This window comes from Homalodisca vitripennis, chromosome 3, assembly GCF_021130785.1.
Source record: "Homalodisca vitripennis isolate AUS2020 chromosome 3, UT_GWSS_2.1, whole genome shotgun sequence".
Lineage (NCBI taxonomy): Eukaryota > Metazoa > Arthropoda > Insecta > Hemiptera > Cicadellidae > Homalodisca > Homalodisca vitripennis.
Window position 1 is genome coordinate 105,570,074 of NC_060209.1, and position 14,617 is coordinate 105,584,690.

Here is a 14,617-nt window from a genome sequence, read left to right on the forward strand (position 1 = left end):
ATCAACTCTTCAAGCGTATTTTGTTTACGGATGAGGCACAATTCACTCGGGATGGTGTCAATAACTTGCATAATGAACACTCATGGGCATAAGAAAATCCACATGAGGTAGTGGAACAGAACTTTCAACACCGATTTAGCGTCAATGTCTGGTGTGGCCTTTTGCACAATCGGCTGATTGGACCTTTCATATTACCTGGACGCCTAAATGCTGAGTTCTATTTGCATTTCCTTCAAGAAGAGTTGCCGCAGCTGTTAGAGAATGTTCCTTTACATCTCAGACAAAATTTGTACTTCCAGCATGACGGAGCACCTCCCCACTTTTCACGTGCCGTTTCTGCTTACTTAAATCATCAATTTCCTGGACACTGGATTGGTCGTGGAGGGCCTCACCGTTGGCCACCAAGATCACCAGATCTATCTCCATTGGATTATTGCATCTGGGGATGGATGAAAGACATTGTATACAAGACAAAAGTGAATTCTCGTAATGAATTAATTGCCCGTATTATGGATTCGGCTGTGCAGATACAGGGAAGTCCTGAAAAATTAAGAAAAGCAACAAAAGCAATACACAAACGTGCTGCAAAATGTATTGATAATGATGGCCTCATTTTCGAACATCTATTATAAAAAGGTGCGTACGGTTGGCCCAACCTGATTAATTTTGCTTAAAACTAGTAATGTATTATACTGAATAAAATCGATTTTTTGGTACTTATTTCTGTTTTATTTTAGACTTTGATTATATCAATTTTCTCAGAATTACATTCTCTACAATTAATGTTTGTTGATTTTATGTATTTATTACCAATTTAACAAAGTTATTGTACATCAAACTTAAAAAAACATTGTTTCGTGCCCCAATTTTTTGCATTTAACCCTGAATCCCTCAAAAACTATTACAGGTACAGTTCTGAAACCTATTTTATTAGCTTTATCAGGTAAAAATACATAAGAATCCACGATATTTCTTACTTAATTAACCTTTCCAAAAGTTCAGTATGGCTTTATTTTACTCTTTACCCAGGAATTCAGGCGAAATCTTTCGCTAGCTGTAACTCGCTAACGAAGCGTTTTCGGACCTATGTTTATATAACATTTTTTCATTATTTTTACTATTACAATGTGCTGTAGAAGTGGGGGGAGAACTTCATGAATCACCCTGTATAACAAATATACTTCTTGATAAATTAAACATTTTGACTTTGTTTTTAGTTTTACAAAATAAATAAAATCTAAAGTGTTGTAAAAACTAGAAAAATATCTCTTAATTATAACCGTTATAATTAAAATACATGTAAGGAGACGTCGGACATTTAATCGCAGGATCAAATGCTTTCTGTGAGCACTTCTTTCAGTACCATTGACCTTGTTCTGTACCGACTCCCCGTATTAAGTTTGATTAGATCCTCTCACAGCCCAGTGCCTCATGAGGACGGTCAGAACAATGCTTTACTATGGATTGCTCACTCCTTTTATGTAGATGTTGTATACAGACTCACACAACCTCAGAAATTGTCCACAAGGTAGCATTTTTGAAAATGTTCTACATTAATTTACCGAGCATCATCCCCAAACAAAAAACCACCCCTCGTTCAAAAGTTTGTATATATAAATTCCTTTACTAATTTCATAAATTCATTGAATAATTCTTTACATAAATGTGGCTAACCTTTAAAATTATTAAGAAGACAAACCACATATCCAAAACAGAGTTACGAAATGGATTCAATAAGTATTACCACGTCATTTTCTGGCTTACATAAGATAAACTATAACATTAAAACAGCGTTTGAGACTTTCAATTGTTCACTCACCACTGTAAATTTGTCCTCGAGATGACCAAGTTTGGTATTTAAAAATTCTGCAAATGTAAAACATATACAGGGTGATGGATTCAAGGTGGCCATCATTAGAATCTCAGAGAGCAATATTAACTTTACACACAGTAAAACTTTACAGTAAAATTTAAATTAGTAACTTTTCCCTCTATGTCTATTGAAATTACGCAGATAAATTCACAATTCTGTCATTATTTTCCAATAAAGTTTTAGAAACTCTTTCTTCAACTGTTATTAGAGAGGCGTGTTTTACCATTAGTAAACAAAATAATTAAACTCTGAGTGCAATATTTTTTTTCAATTTAATGTTTGAAAGCTGTTGAAATTTTGCAAATATTTTATTTAACACAGAAGCACAATTAAATTACTATCCAACGTACAACAGAATTGACTCACAACTCACTCTAAACTTAATATTGCCTTATGGCCACAATACTTAATAAGTTATATCTCTATGTATCATTCAGAAGATTCCACAACTCATATTTAAGTAGTATATAAACTATTGCATTATTTTCTTATTTTGATTTGAATTTATTTTTATTCCTATCTGTATAAGTACTTGAAAAAGGTGAAAATATAAGCGAAATATTACAATTTAATATTAAAGGCATAAACAATTCCTATATTATACCATGCGGCTTGTGAAAAAGATAACTGTCTCAAACAAGCCCTGCCAAGTTGAAAGTTAGTAAAAAGATAGACGTTAAAAATATATAGATATTTAAAAGATTAATTTTTAACTTAGCCAAGGTTTAGTTTTTTGGCTGTTTAGCTTAGTACGCCATTTCGTTTGGATATTGCGGTGGTTACAACATAAAAAATGCACAACACTGTTATGTTTTAAAGAGAAAAAAAAATTATGGTTGCCTGTAAAGTCGGTTTTACGGGCGAAGATTTTACGTGACAACGTCTTTCTCTCGGTAGAATATTTATTGATATGAATATTATTAAATTGCACAATAGGAACAAGGAATTGAATGAAAATAAGAATTGCACAAATTTTAACTATAGAAATATATTTTGTTTACTAAAACATTGTACATAATTTGAAATTAATTAAAATTTGTTATTGTAAATGGTAAAGTTGAATAAAACATTTACTAAAATTGGAATTTGAAATTCTTGCTAAACACAGTTAAATTCTAACTCCGCGCGTGGTGATTGGTCGGTTTAGTTCGTTTGTTTGGTCGCACTGTTATGACAGGTTAGAGGTTATAATTTGTTATTTTAAATGTTTGACTAGCAATACGCGCTGTTTCTTCTCAATCGACTGAATTACGATTGATTGCAGAGTGATTTAAACTAATAATTTACTTAACACTATCAACATTTGTCAATAGTATGACATAACCTATAAACTCAGTTTCTCAACTTTTGTGTCAATCTAACAATTAACCCTTAGCACGCCGTAGACGGAATAATCCGCGATGTTGTTTGGTCTTATAACGCCAAAGACGAAATAATCCGCCGATCGATAAAAATATATTTTATTACTGTTTTTGACGTTTATAAGTTCAATACATAAGCCACACAATACAAAGTAATGTACTGGCTTGACCAAATAATCCAGTTGCAGCTGTCAGCTGGCCGCAGTAGGTAAACAGTAAATTGTTTTGTTGCCGGCAGCTGTTCTCCCACTCCCGTCTGTACGCCGATGACGATACTATCCACCATTACAGACTGTCAGTGGAGCAAGCATTGTGCCTTTGGGAAGTGTTCTTGCGTTGTCATTCCTTATACAAACAGTTGTAAAAAGTTATTGTTACCATGTTTTAGGTGTTATAATAAAGCTTTTATTGTTTCTTTTTCTGTTGAATAATTATGGCTGCAAGTCATGTCCCGAGACCCCATGGCTTCATCCCGATTTTTGTTTTGAAGTTTACCATACAACTGCCTAAATCTAATATTATCAGAACTTATAAAACTAATCAAGAACAGCATATTACACTTTATTTGTTTTCTTATCCTTGTACATAGTTTTCATATTTTTCATCACATGCATTTGATTACTCTGTAACCTAAATTTGATTTTGATTGTAATATTCCATTATTATGAAAAAATGTGATTATTTTAATACAAGTATTACATTATTGTGAAATTTATTTTCTTGTGTGACTATTAGTCATTAGGAATGAATACAAAAATTAGCTTTAAGGAATTTTCATTTTTATTTTTTCACCTTGAGCGTAAACTAAAAAATGACTAAATTTATATCGGCGTTCAAAGGGTTAATCAATCAATCATAGTTTACGATAATGAAATATCAGTGTACAATTATTTACCTTTATTGTTGTAGTTGTTGTAAATGACGAATCTAAGCACTCCACATTTTCACGAATAAACATAGTTATCTGCTTTATCCCGTGCGGCGGACCCACTGGACGGGCATCGTAACGTTACCGGGCGTTACACTTTTTCATGAGTGACTCCGAGCCGCAACCTAATTTAAGACGTTGTCACGTCAAAAGTAAAAGTTTTCTAGAATTCTTAAAAAAATTCTAAATAGTTTTCCTATCAACAGTTTTATTTTCTCTCAATCAGTTTTCAAGATATCCGTTACATTAAAATATTTTTAATATGCAATTTTGTTGTTATTTACGCCAATCAATTAACGTTTCGTTCATGTAGATTCTGTGAGAGTAAATGACTAATATTTCAGTTTTCACAAATCTACTTGAATCTTTCTAATAAGCCGAAAGAAATATTTAAAAACAACCTGCAATACTATGCACAATAATACTACGACGATAAGAATATTGATATACAAAATTTATTATTAAGTATTTATGGTTTCAATGCCCAACTTCACCTACTAGATTATATTTCTATTCATGCTTAACATCAAATTTACTAAAGAATTATGACAAAAAGTAAAACTTGATATATAATCATCATTGTAAAACCGTTTAGTATATATTGCATTATATGGACAATAAACTTTAAGGTAAGTAAAAGACATCGTAATTTTAAAATTTGTATTAAAGACATTTACGATTTTCCTCGTTGATTCTGAAACACGTCTAGAGTTGTGTAGAGTTTAAACAGAAACAAGTAACCCTAAACAAGTTATATTTAAACATTTTAACCAATCCTAGAAATGATTTTAACCTATTCACTAACAAAAATTATATGGTTAGAAAGTTCATCTGTATTAATATAGTAAACAATGCACAATGAATTAATACAGTAAGTTTATCATCAATGCCATGTTTTTTTTCATGCCATGTTCTTGTGGTTTTTACTGATCAAACCTTTTTATATTACTTTATAACGATCCATTAATTATCTCCGTATACAGTTACTACTACTTATTTTGTCTTGATAGAGCGATTACAACATTAGACAAATGTTTATTGCTCTATAGGATTGCCGAAAGACGGTTGGATGAATTATAAATAAACAAGTGCCCGTCGGTTGTTTTCAGTAAATAAATATACAGTCGGGTAAGAAGACAGACCGGCGGTAGTGGTCCACCAGATCATTAAGGGAGCGGTAAATGAGTTCTTCCGGGTAAACATGGTTCCTACACTAGAAGTGATCTTTATTTTATGCTTACTTTATTTAAAATTATCAATTTCTATAATACATGATAGTGGAAAATTAATTTGTGATTTCAAAATTTGTTTTTGGGGAAATTGAATGAAATCTCAGTTCATTTACAAAAACCATAGAAGATTAAATTTTTAGCTAGAGGACAATGAGGCCAGGTGAGGCTTAATAGTAACCTTCCATGGATACAACATCATAATCAGTTCTGCTCTGTGTCATCCAAGAATTTCATACAAAACAAATACTGCAGTTAATCATAACCTGTTTAATGTTCGTTTCTAAATCATGAATTATTTTTTTAGACTAAATATGTTGGTTGGTAGCCCTGACACATTGGTCAAAGTCGATTTATAAATTACCTATGACCAAGCGAAACAAATTTCATGCGTAAATGTCAAACGTTTAGCAGTGAAAGAAATCGAACGGTAAAACAACGACCAAGCCCAGAAAACGTGTGGCGTCCTGTGGAGAACAATTGGAAAACAGCCTTCAGACAAGCACCAGATGTCGTTTTTCCGACCCCCGTCCACCCTCCACCCTTCCGACACAAACACAATCGCGATCTTCCAACACTCGAACGGCTCAGAGCAGATCAAAGGCATGATTTGTCACGTCCAAGATAAGGATCAGGTGGCCCTTGTCTGATGGGCAAACAAGCTTTTTCTCTCTTACGGTGCGAGTAGTGCTCCTATCGCTTTGCGTCCTATGTAAATGTTCAGGATTACTTGAGGAAACAAACTCTTTTAGTATGTTATTATTATTAGGGAATCAGTTTATAGATTTATAATTAAAAGTATATTTTTTATACATATATGTTTTAATACTTACTCATATGTAAGTGTGTATTAAAATTAGTATTATCTTATGTACACATGAATATCTTATTTTCGTGTAGCTCATGTCCTACTCATGTCCCTGTTCAGTCTATCACCATCTACAGGACTCAGTACACAAAGACCTAATCCACTAATTGCAGTTCATGAATTGTAATGATTTATATAATTTTATTATCTAAAAGAAACCGCCATGTTCTTAAATGTTTCAATCAGATGTATTTAGATGAAGCCGGGCTGACCTTTATTTTAGCTAGTTATAAATTTACAAAAACTTATTATTTTTATTATGTGAATTAATATTATATCGCGGAACAATGCCCAAAATATTTAATATTCTCTTGGTTTTAGTGTTTTTAGCACTCAGCATAATGTTAACATCTATTTTATAATACAATATAAAATGTTACGTTTTACTCATTTTAGGCCAGCAGTTGTAGATAGTACACGTTATTACATTACGTATAAGTAGTATATTTTGAAATAAAAAACTGTAATATTTTAATTTATTATTATCATTAGAAGGTGAATGTTCAACAATTTAAAGTTCTCCTTCATTAATACATTTTTGTAATTTAGAGAACACAATATGCTGTAAAAATTAACTCTAAAAGTTTAATAACACTGTTTTTAATACCTAATAAAACTCTGAATCAGTGGGTATCTTTTGTTATGGTATCTTAAAATATTTATGGATAATATTTTGAAGGCATTTAGAAAGCAACAATAACTAGCTCTAGATTAACTTTGATATAATAGGTTGAAAATCACTAAAGCCCACCATATGACATACTGTGATATATTTCAAAGCTTTTAAATTTATTTTACTTTAAACACCGCTAAATTCAGATTTTATATCTAATGTTTGCCAAATGTTGAATAAACCTTTCATAATTTATAATATACGTCAAAAATTCGTCGTTGAGCGTAGTTCAAATACAGTTTCACACTATAGTATTGAACATATATTTTAATATAACAGGCCTTAATTATGAAGTGATTTTAACGATGATATTGATATTTATAGTCGATTCTAAGATCAAGATATAGTAAAAGTCAAATTTGGCCATAGAGTGAAGTCTGGGATATAAGTTATAAGTTTGATCTGAATCTTTCAACATTGGACGTTTCTTAGACCAAAATCTGATAATATAGCTTTATTGTGTTATATTATAAAATTGCTCGAGCCTTAGTTCAACGATGTTTGATTATACCTGTATGATGATTATTTAAGTTATTTGTTCATCCATTTCCATGTTTCTTCCTTCTTCTATCACACACTCTAACTCACGACGTTTGTTCCAGAAGTATGAACATCAGCAATGATCAGCCAGACCCGGACTTCATCAAGATGTTTGTGGGACAGATCCCGCACACGATGGATGAGAACGATCTCACCAAGATGTTCTCGGAGTTCGGGAGAGTCCACCAGATCAACGTTCTCAGGGACAAGATAACAGGCAGAAGTAAAGGTTAGTGTCATCGATAGATGCTATGACCTGTTGCCTATATGTTCGTAGTGGAGAATTTGTGTGACCTTCGAATATGTTAATACTTAGAATTGGTTATTACTTGCATCTGAATTCATCATTAGAATGGATTTCACCATTTTAGTCCTGAAATAAGGTTTTATTTTGTTCCAAGCTCGTAAATATGAGAGTGTGTGTGAGAATGTGTATCAGATATATCAGATTATACGCTCGTAAGATCAAGCCGGTTATTAAGTTGTCATTTCATGTAACTGAAATATATAGTTACAAATATAAAGGTATGAATATTAAAATATTAAAACTACTTTAGGCAAGCTAGACAGCCAATATTTCGTCACACGCAGGTTTTCCGTTCTTTACTTTAAGTCCAGTAGATATAGATCACTTTCCTTACTACGCATATCTTCAAAGGTAAATTTTAAATAACTCGCAAACAGATATGAATAGAATTGAACGTGATATAAGCATATTATAAATCTAGTACACTAATGGATTTATGCCTATATACAACAAGAACATTTGCAAAACCACAGTTCATTTGTAACATTCATATGTTAAATATACAAAGCTTTCGTTTTACATGGTAATGTTTGAAAATTTTCATAAAACCCAAAGTTTCTACTATTAAAGTAAAACATTTTCGCACTTAAGTATTATTGCTTGTATTTTATATCCTCTATCTGTTTTTAGGCTTATTTCGGCGATGGGTAAATACTGTAAACAATCGATTGATTTTTCTAGAGTGGCTAATAACTGCTATGAAACTGAAAACATTGTAAATAATATTCTTAAAAGTAAAAAAAGTTACTATGAATGATCTTATGTTTTTACGACAACCCGCAACATACACTTCCTACGACATATTAAATAAAATCGTGCCAGTTAGTTTCAGTAATTTGGGATCGACTAAACTTGGAAGCCATTTCTGCTACTGGACAAATGTATAGAAATGTGTGTAGTGATAAGCTTTAATATTAGATTTGTAGACCTCCACCTCAACAGACATTGAGCCAACATAGATCAGCATGAATGAATCTACAAAATGATATATAATTTTACATACACATTCCTATTAGCTCAACAGTATTGTAGAAAATACGAGCTGTCTAACGTTCGGCCTTTAATTTGCCTTTGTTAAACTTATAAATTTAAATGTTAAAAAGTGAATGAGGAGATGGATATATATTTCAATGAGAATATTGTATTGTATTAAGAACATCTGGAACACTAATTTAAATGGCTTGCTATAAAATCTATGTTTTACTGTAGAAAAATACGGTCAAAGCCACGATTTAAAATCGAATCCAATCACGTCAATTTTGTAAGATACAAGCGAAGAGTTATTTCAAATCATATCTCTGAACATTCAAAATTGCTATCTTTTTTAATGTGCTGAAAAACAAACACGCTGTGTAGTGATGAACATTAAAGTACTTTGTACTAAGGTTTAACATCTTAGATACATTCTAAAAGAATACGTCTTTTTATTCCTATGATAAAAACAAGGTTTCTTTATCTTTCCTATATAAAAATTAATACTCTCAGTTTTAGTTAGAAAAATTTTATTTCCTTATTTTGAAATCCAAAAGAACTCATTTCTTTCGTTAAAGACATCAAACGAATCCTGTAATTACTAGGCGCTTAATAAATTTGTGGGGGGCAAGTGTCTCTGTGGGTCGCATGTGCTCGTCGGGCGATCAATCATATCTTGCAGACGTCGTCGTCACCCTTGTTTGTCCAGGGGTGGTTGTTTGTTCTCTCCAACCCCGCCCCCCCTACCCACCCATGTCTTATCACCCCCAGCCAACGCCTCTCTTTATTCATTACTCTGATAACGAATCCGTCATCCTCCATCATATTTTTTGCGTTGACGCAAAACTTGTCGGGTTGGAATAATGAATTATGATGGGTAGGTTTCTGTTTAAGCTTGTTGTATGTTAACATTGCCTCTTGATAATAATCCTACTATGATCATAACTGGTAATTCAGTATTCACATAATATGTGTTAAAATTAAAGTTTTATTTATTATTATTAATGAAATTCGTCGATTATTATAAGGAGTCTTAAAACTGTATGTTTTCATGGGAGTTTTTTTAAATTTAATTTTATCATAACTACTATTTCTCGTTACTTGATCGCGTAATTGTCTCAACGATGTCTCAAGTACAGATTAAGTTAAAGTATTCAGATTAATTGCACCTTGCAATTTGATTTATGAATTGGACTGAAATACAATCCAACATCATCCATCAATCATGGAATCTGTCCTGGGTCCAACTCTATTCCTTATCATGATGACCTTGACACTTTACACAAAATTATTCATTCATGGTAACATGCCTTCTAGGACAAGTAATAACTATCCACTGACTGGAAGATCTTGTCAAATTTGTGTTTGAATTAACTGTGTACGTACTGAGCCAATCAGTTACTTATGGATTAACTTTTTGACTTGTTTTGCTTCTTCCTGGAAACATAAAAGAAGACAGTAAAAACTAAAAAGTCTTTTTGATCACTCTACAATCAATTATAGACAATATAGAAAATAAGGCAATTCTGTTCAAGTCCAAAATAAAATCTTCTGTTGAAGGTGTAAATGTGAAATTTGTACAATATGTAAATGAGTAACACGTTTAGTGAGTGACATGTATTTTATTTACTTACAAATGAAACAAATAATATTTTTATTCACTATACGATTAGAAAAATATATGTATTTAAATATTTTTTAAACTTCCTCACTCTTTTATCATGTAGTCTACATACTGTAAAAGTTCGTATACTGATCTTTTACCATATTCCATTAATTCTTGCGACACCCCCAGGAACAAGAGATAGATTATGTAAGGGGGTAAAGTAGTTTATAAATTGGTGTACTAAGGATATCGCAGAAATGTTTTAATAAAAACTGTTCCTGTTGAATAATTATTGCACCACCTAGAGCTAATTATTTATTATACAAAATACATTTTCAAAACTAAGTAAAATAAATTTAAATTTAAAAAAAATGTATAATGAACTAACCATGTATGCTTTTAAATTGAAAGCAGATCTTGTTTTTCTTTTAAGATTTGTAATAACAAAATTGTTTGAATTTTATTTAAAATGTGCGTGTATTTCTCAGTATTTATTTATTAACAGAGGTACTATTAGTGGCTTATGCAGTTCATACAGTTCAGGGAGCAGCCTACTTTCCAACACGTGTCATATGACCCAAACAACTTTGCTACATTACAGGTTTGTGGCTACTCAACCAAAATCCTTGTCAAAAGTCCATCCTGATATCATCATGAATTATTCTTAAAAAACTAATAAAGAAGTGAAATAATATTGGATAAATAATAATGAACAATAAAAATGTATGCATTAAATTCATATCTATTATATGAATGTAGTTGTTTTATGTTAGGCATCTGTTCACTGTTTTCCTCTTCAGTTTTACCTTCCTCAGAATGTACCTTCTGACCTTCTAATAGCTATTTAATTACTCAAACGTAGTCTCACAATCACTATAACTATTTTAAATTAATATAATTAGATCAAAAGATCGTTGGTGGATTAAAAATTCGTTTTCTAACTTTTCTTCATAAACACGCGCTATTATAAATACACAAACAACATCACAAACGCTTCCTTCTTAATTTCAGTTCACTAATCTTTGTGTATAATCTTTGATATAAATCTATTTAGTTTTGAAATCACTCCTTTAAGGATTCGCAATCACGTTGGATGTATATTTACAACTTTTATCAAATTGAAGAAGAACTTCGAAACAAGAATCCTTTTTTGAACGTGTTTGTATAAAGACATAGGGATGTCCTTAAGTCTGTGGGTTTTCGAGTGAAAACGCACACAGGGAACTATTTCAATTTTCCATCAAACTATAAAAATCTGTCAAATTAATAGGGAGTAACTAACTCGTAAAGAGCTTATGTTCAGATAAAGGTGGATTAAAATACTAATTTAAGAGAGTCGAATCAAATCGATGCAGTTTATTAAGGTACAAAATTAGTAATAAACAGGTGTTATTTGCCATAAGAATCATTCGTGAGTCGGTAAATAAAAACCGAGATAAATTTGCGTTTATGTCAGAATTCTCGGAGAAAATTAGGAAAGTACATTATAACAGTATTACAAGAATACTCTCATACAAAGTCTCGTAAAACGATATAAGAAAATTTCATTATTAGTTTGAATAAAAAAAATTAAATAATAAGAATAGTATAGAATATAATATAAGATCACAATAAATGGTTTTTTTGTACTAAACGATTATAGATTTAGTGTTTACATTTAATTAAAAGTAATAAACTTAATATTCTTTTTAAAGCTACCTACACACTGTTTTTTTACGGTTCTTTTGTATGCGTACGTACCATTCTATATATAATAATATTCGTTAGGGCTTATAAATTAAGAGAGGGACGATTCATTCAGGCTAAGCGCGTTTTCAACGCTAAAAGCTCAATATACGAAAAAATTTAAATTAGCAACCTAATTAGTTGCTCTTTTGAAATGTTGACAACTTTTTAATTAGTCCTAATATAATCTGTATTATATTAAGATATAAATAGAAGCTACACTGAAATGTTATAACTTAATGACAAAATTAAATCTAATTTTGTTCAGAAGGTATTCATGCATCTCAACAAAATTCAGTTTACAATATTTCGCTTCATTCAGCAAATGTTTTAAAAGAGCATGTGAACGATTATTACCTCACGGTGACACAGGGATTGGGAGTAACGCCAGTAAATTACTTTTGTCCTAGAAACTCTCAATCCATCAAACATCAACAAAGAAACGCTGCGCCGCGCCGGTGTACGGAACGGACAATCCTTCACGTCGTCGAAGTCGTTCTGGCGCCAGAGCGTTCTAAGTCTACCCGGTTCGTTCATCAAAGTCGGTTAGCGTTAAATGAACACGAGTGGCTTCAGTTAGGAAAGTTATGTCGGTTGTAACTCATTTTGAAGGAAAAAGAGGGTTTTCCGGATATTTGCAATTGTTCAGTGATACAAAAAAACACAGGAACACTACGTTTCGAGATCTGCAATCTGATCTCTTCCTCAGGTGAATAACTAATTTAACGCATAATTATAATCTAGGTTAAAATAAACAAATTATAGCAGAGCGTTCTGACACCCTTAAGTCAGAAGTCACAACTGCCATGTTGTATGTCAACTCCATGCTCACTAACTATAAATCATGCACTCAATAAAAACAAAAAATAACAGTTATTTATTAAAACTGAACTATAGCACAGGTCTTAAATAGAACTGCACTCACTAGCGACCACATAGAACTGGCCAGAAACCAACAGTAAATCGTTAAATAGTTAAATAGTAATCGTTATGAAAGAAACAAGGTAGCGGCTAAAAAGGGAAGAAACGGGGGTGGAACCAATAAAAGGTTCATTGAGATGAACTTCTTAAAACCATACTATGAATCCGCATTGTTTTATTACACATCTCTAATCTGTTTGATGCTTTAGGTTTCTTCGTTAGTTCATTTTTCAGAACTATCAACCTAAGTGCTATCAACAATCATCAGTCAATTATTTTGACTGATGATTGACTGATCGGTTGGTTTTCTAATTTAATGTATGAAGCCTCGATTAAGTTTCTCTTTAAAGGAATGAGATTTCCGATGTATTATGTTGGCTTCATCCCAATTCATACGACGGCCTTCGGACCAACAATGGTGTGCAATTTTTGGCTTTTCAACTTGCCCCTTTCTCGTGTTTTCTTTGTGATCTTTTATCCTTACGTTTAATGGTATTTTCTTCTGACCTACGTATTTCCTATTAAAACTACATTTATACTGTAAAAACCGATCAATACTATGTGGCTTTTTTTTGTTTTACGAGACGTTGCATAAGAGAATGGTATGCGAGTAATTATCACTCGTATTATTTCCAAATAAGAACTGCATCTTTACCATGCAATAAAACTTATAATATACATTTTTCTGACAATCACAAAACGTGAGAGTAAAAATATAATAAAAAAGCAACAGTAAAGCAAGTGATGAATACATTATTTCCGTATACAATTGTAATGCATGCACGTTTTGTTTATTATCAGCTTATAACTCCGTCATCATCTCTTTAATGGATTGTTCAGTTTAATTTATTTTTAACTTGACGTGCAACTTTTCGCAGTTCTCTCAAACAGTATTCTTCCAAACATATTTAAATTTGGAAAAAAAGGAATTAAAGCGTCATTTTATAAGCTTTTTTTTGAAATGTGGTATCATTAGTACTTATAGGTAAAAGCTTTGTTTTATGAAATTTATTTTAATAGTCAAAATAGTAGGATTCGAAGATGTTTAAAGTGAGGTGTAAAACGATCTATGTTTACACTTCTATGATTTTCCCAAACCTATTCCATATCACAAAAGTGTTTATTAGGGCATGTAATAACCTTTAAAATAACATTTTTTAGTTTACTGGGATCTGAATTGTGTGGTTATAGGGACAACAAATAAGTATTCTATTTCAATTCGTTAAGCCGACCGCTTACATTCCTCAGGTGGTTTGATACACACTTTATAAGGTCTTGATGTGAGATTTTTCTGGTGTTCTTGCGCATTTCAAACTATAGTGACTCTGACTGAATATGTGATACAGAACAGTTATCAAATAGTACTTTCGGTACTATGTATCGAATTTACAGCCTTGGTAATCATGTCACCTGATATTCTTGTTACATGACAAACTAGTTCGTACATTTACCGGCATTGTATTAAGCAATATAACAATAGCTTTAACAGCTCCAATTTTCACACAGGGATCCAATTTTTGTAAAGATTGCGTCCATGAGTTTGATCAAGATATTTTTTTTTATTTTACAGCATAGGGCTGTATTTAAGTTCTTCTCATATTCGTGGGAAGATTC

General features: G+C 31.8%; 1 protein-coding gene across 13 annotated transcripts in view; it reads left to right on the top strand.

Annotated features, from left to right (window-relative positions):
• LOC124357269 (CUGBP Elav-like family member 1) overlaps positions 1-14,617 on the top strand; it is a 1,015,984-nt gene that overhangs the window by 466,652 nt on the left and 534,715 nt on the right. For 11 of the 13 annotated variants that reach the window (XM_046808844.1, XM_046808846.1, XM_046808854.1 and 8 more), the window contains one exon: positions 7,535-7,701. In XM_046808844.1, the coding sequence (XP_046664800.1) occupies positions 7,535-7,701 (167 nt within the window). The remainder of the gene's footprint in view (positions 1-7,534; positions 7,702-14,617) is intronic. The other 2 variants (XM_046808848.1, XM_046808850.1) reach the window with 1 other exon arrangement.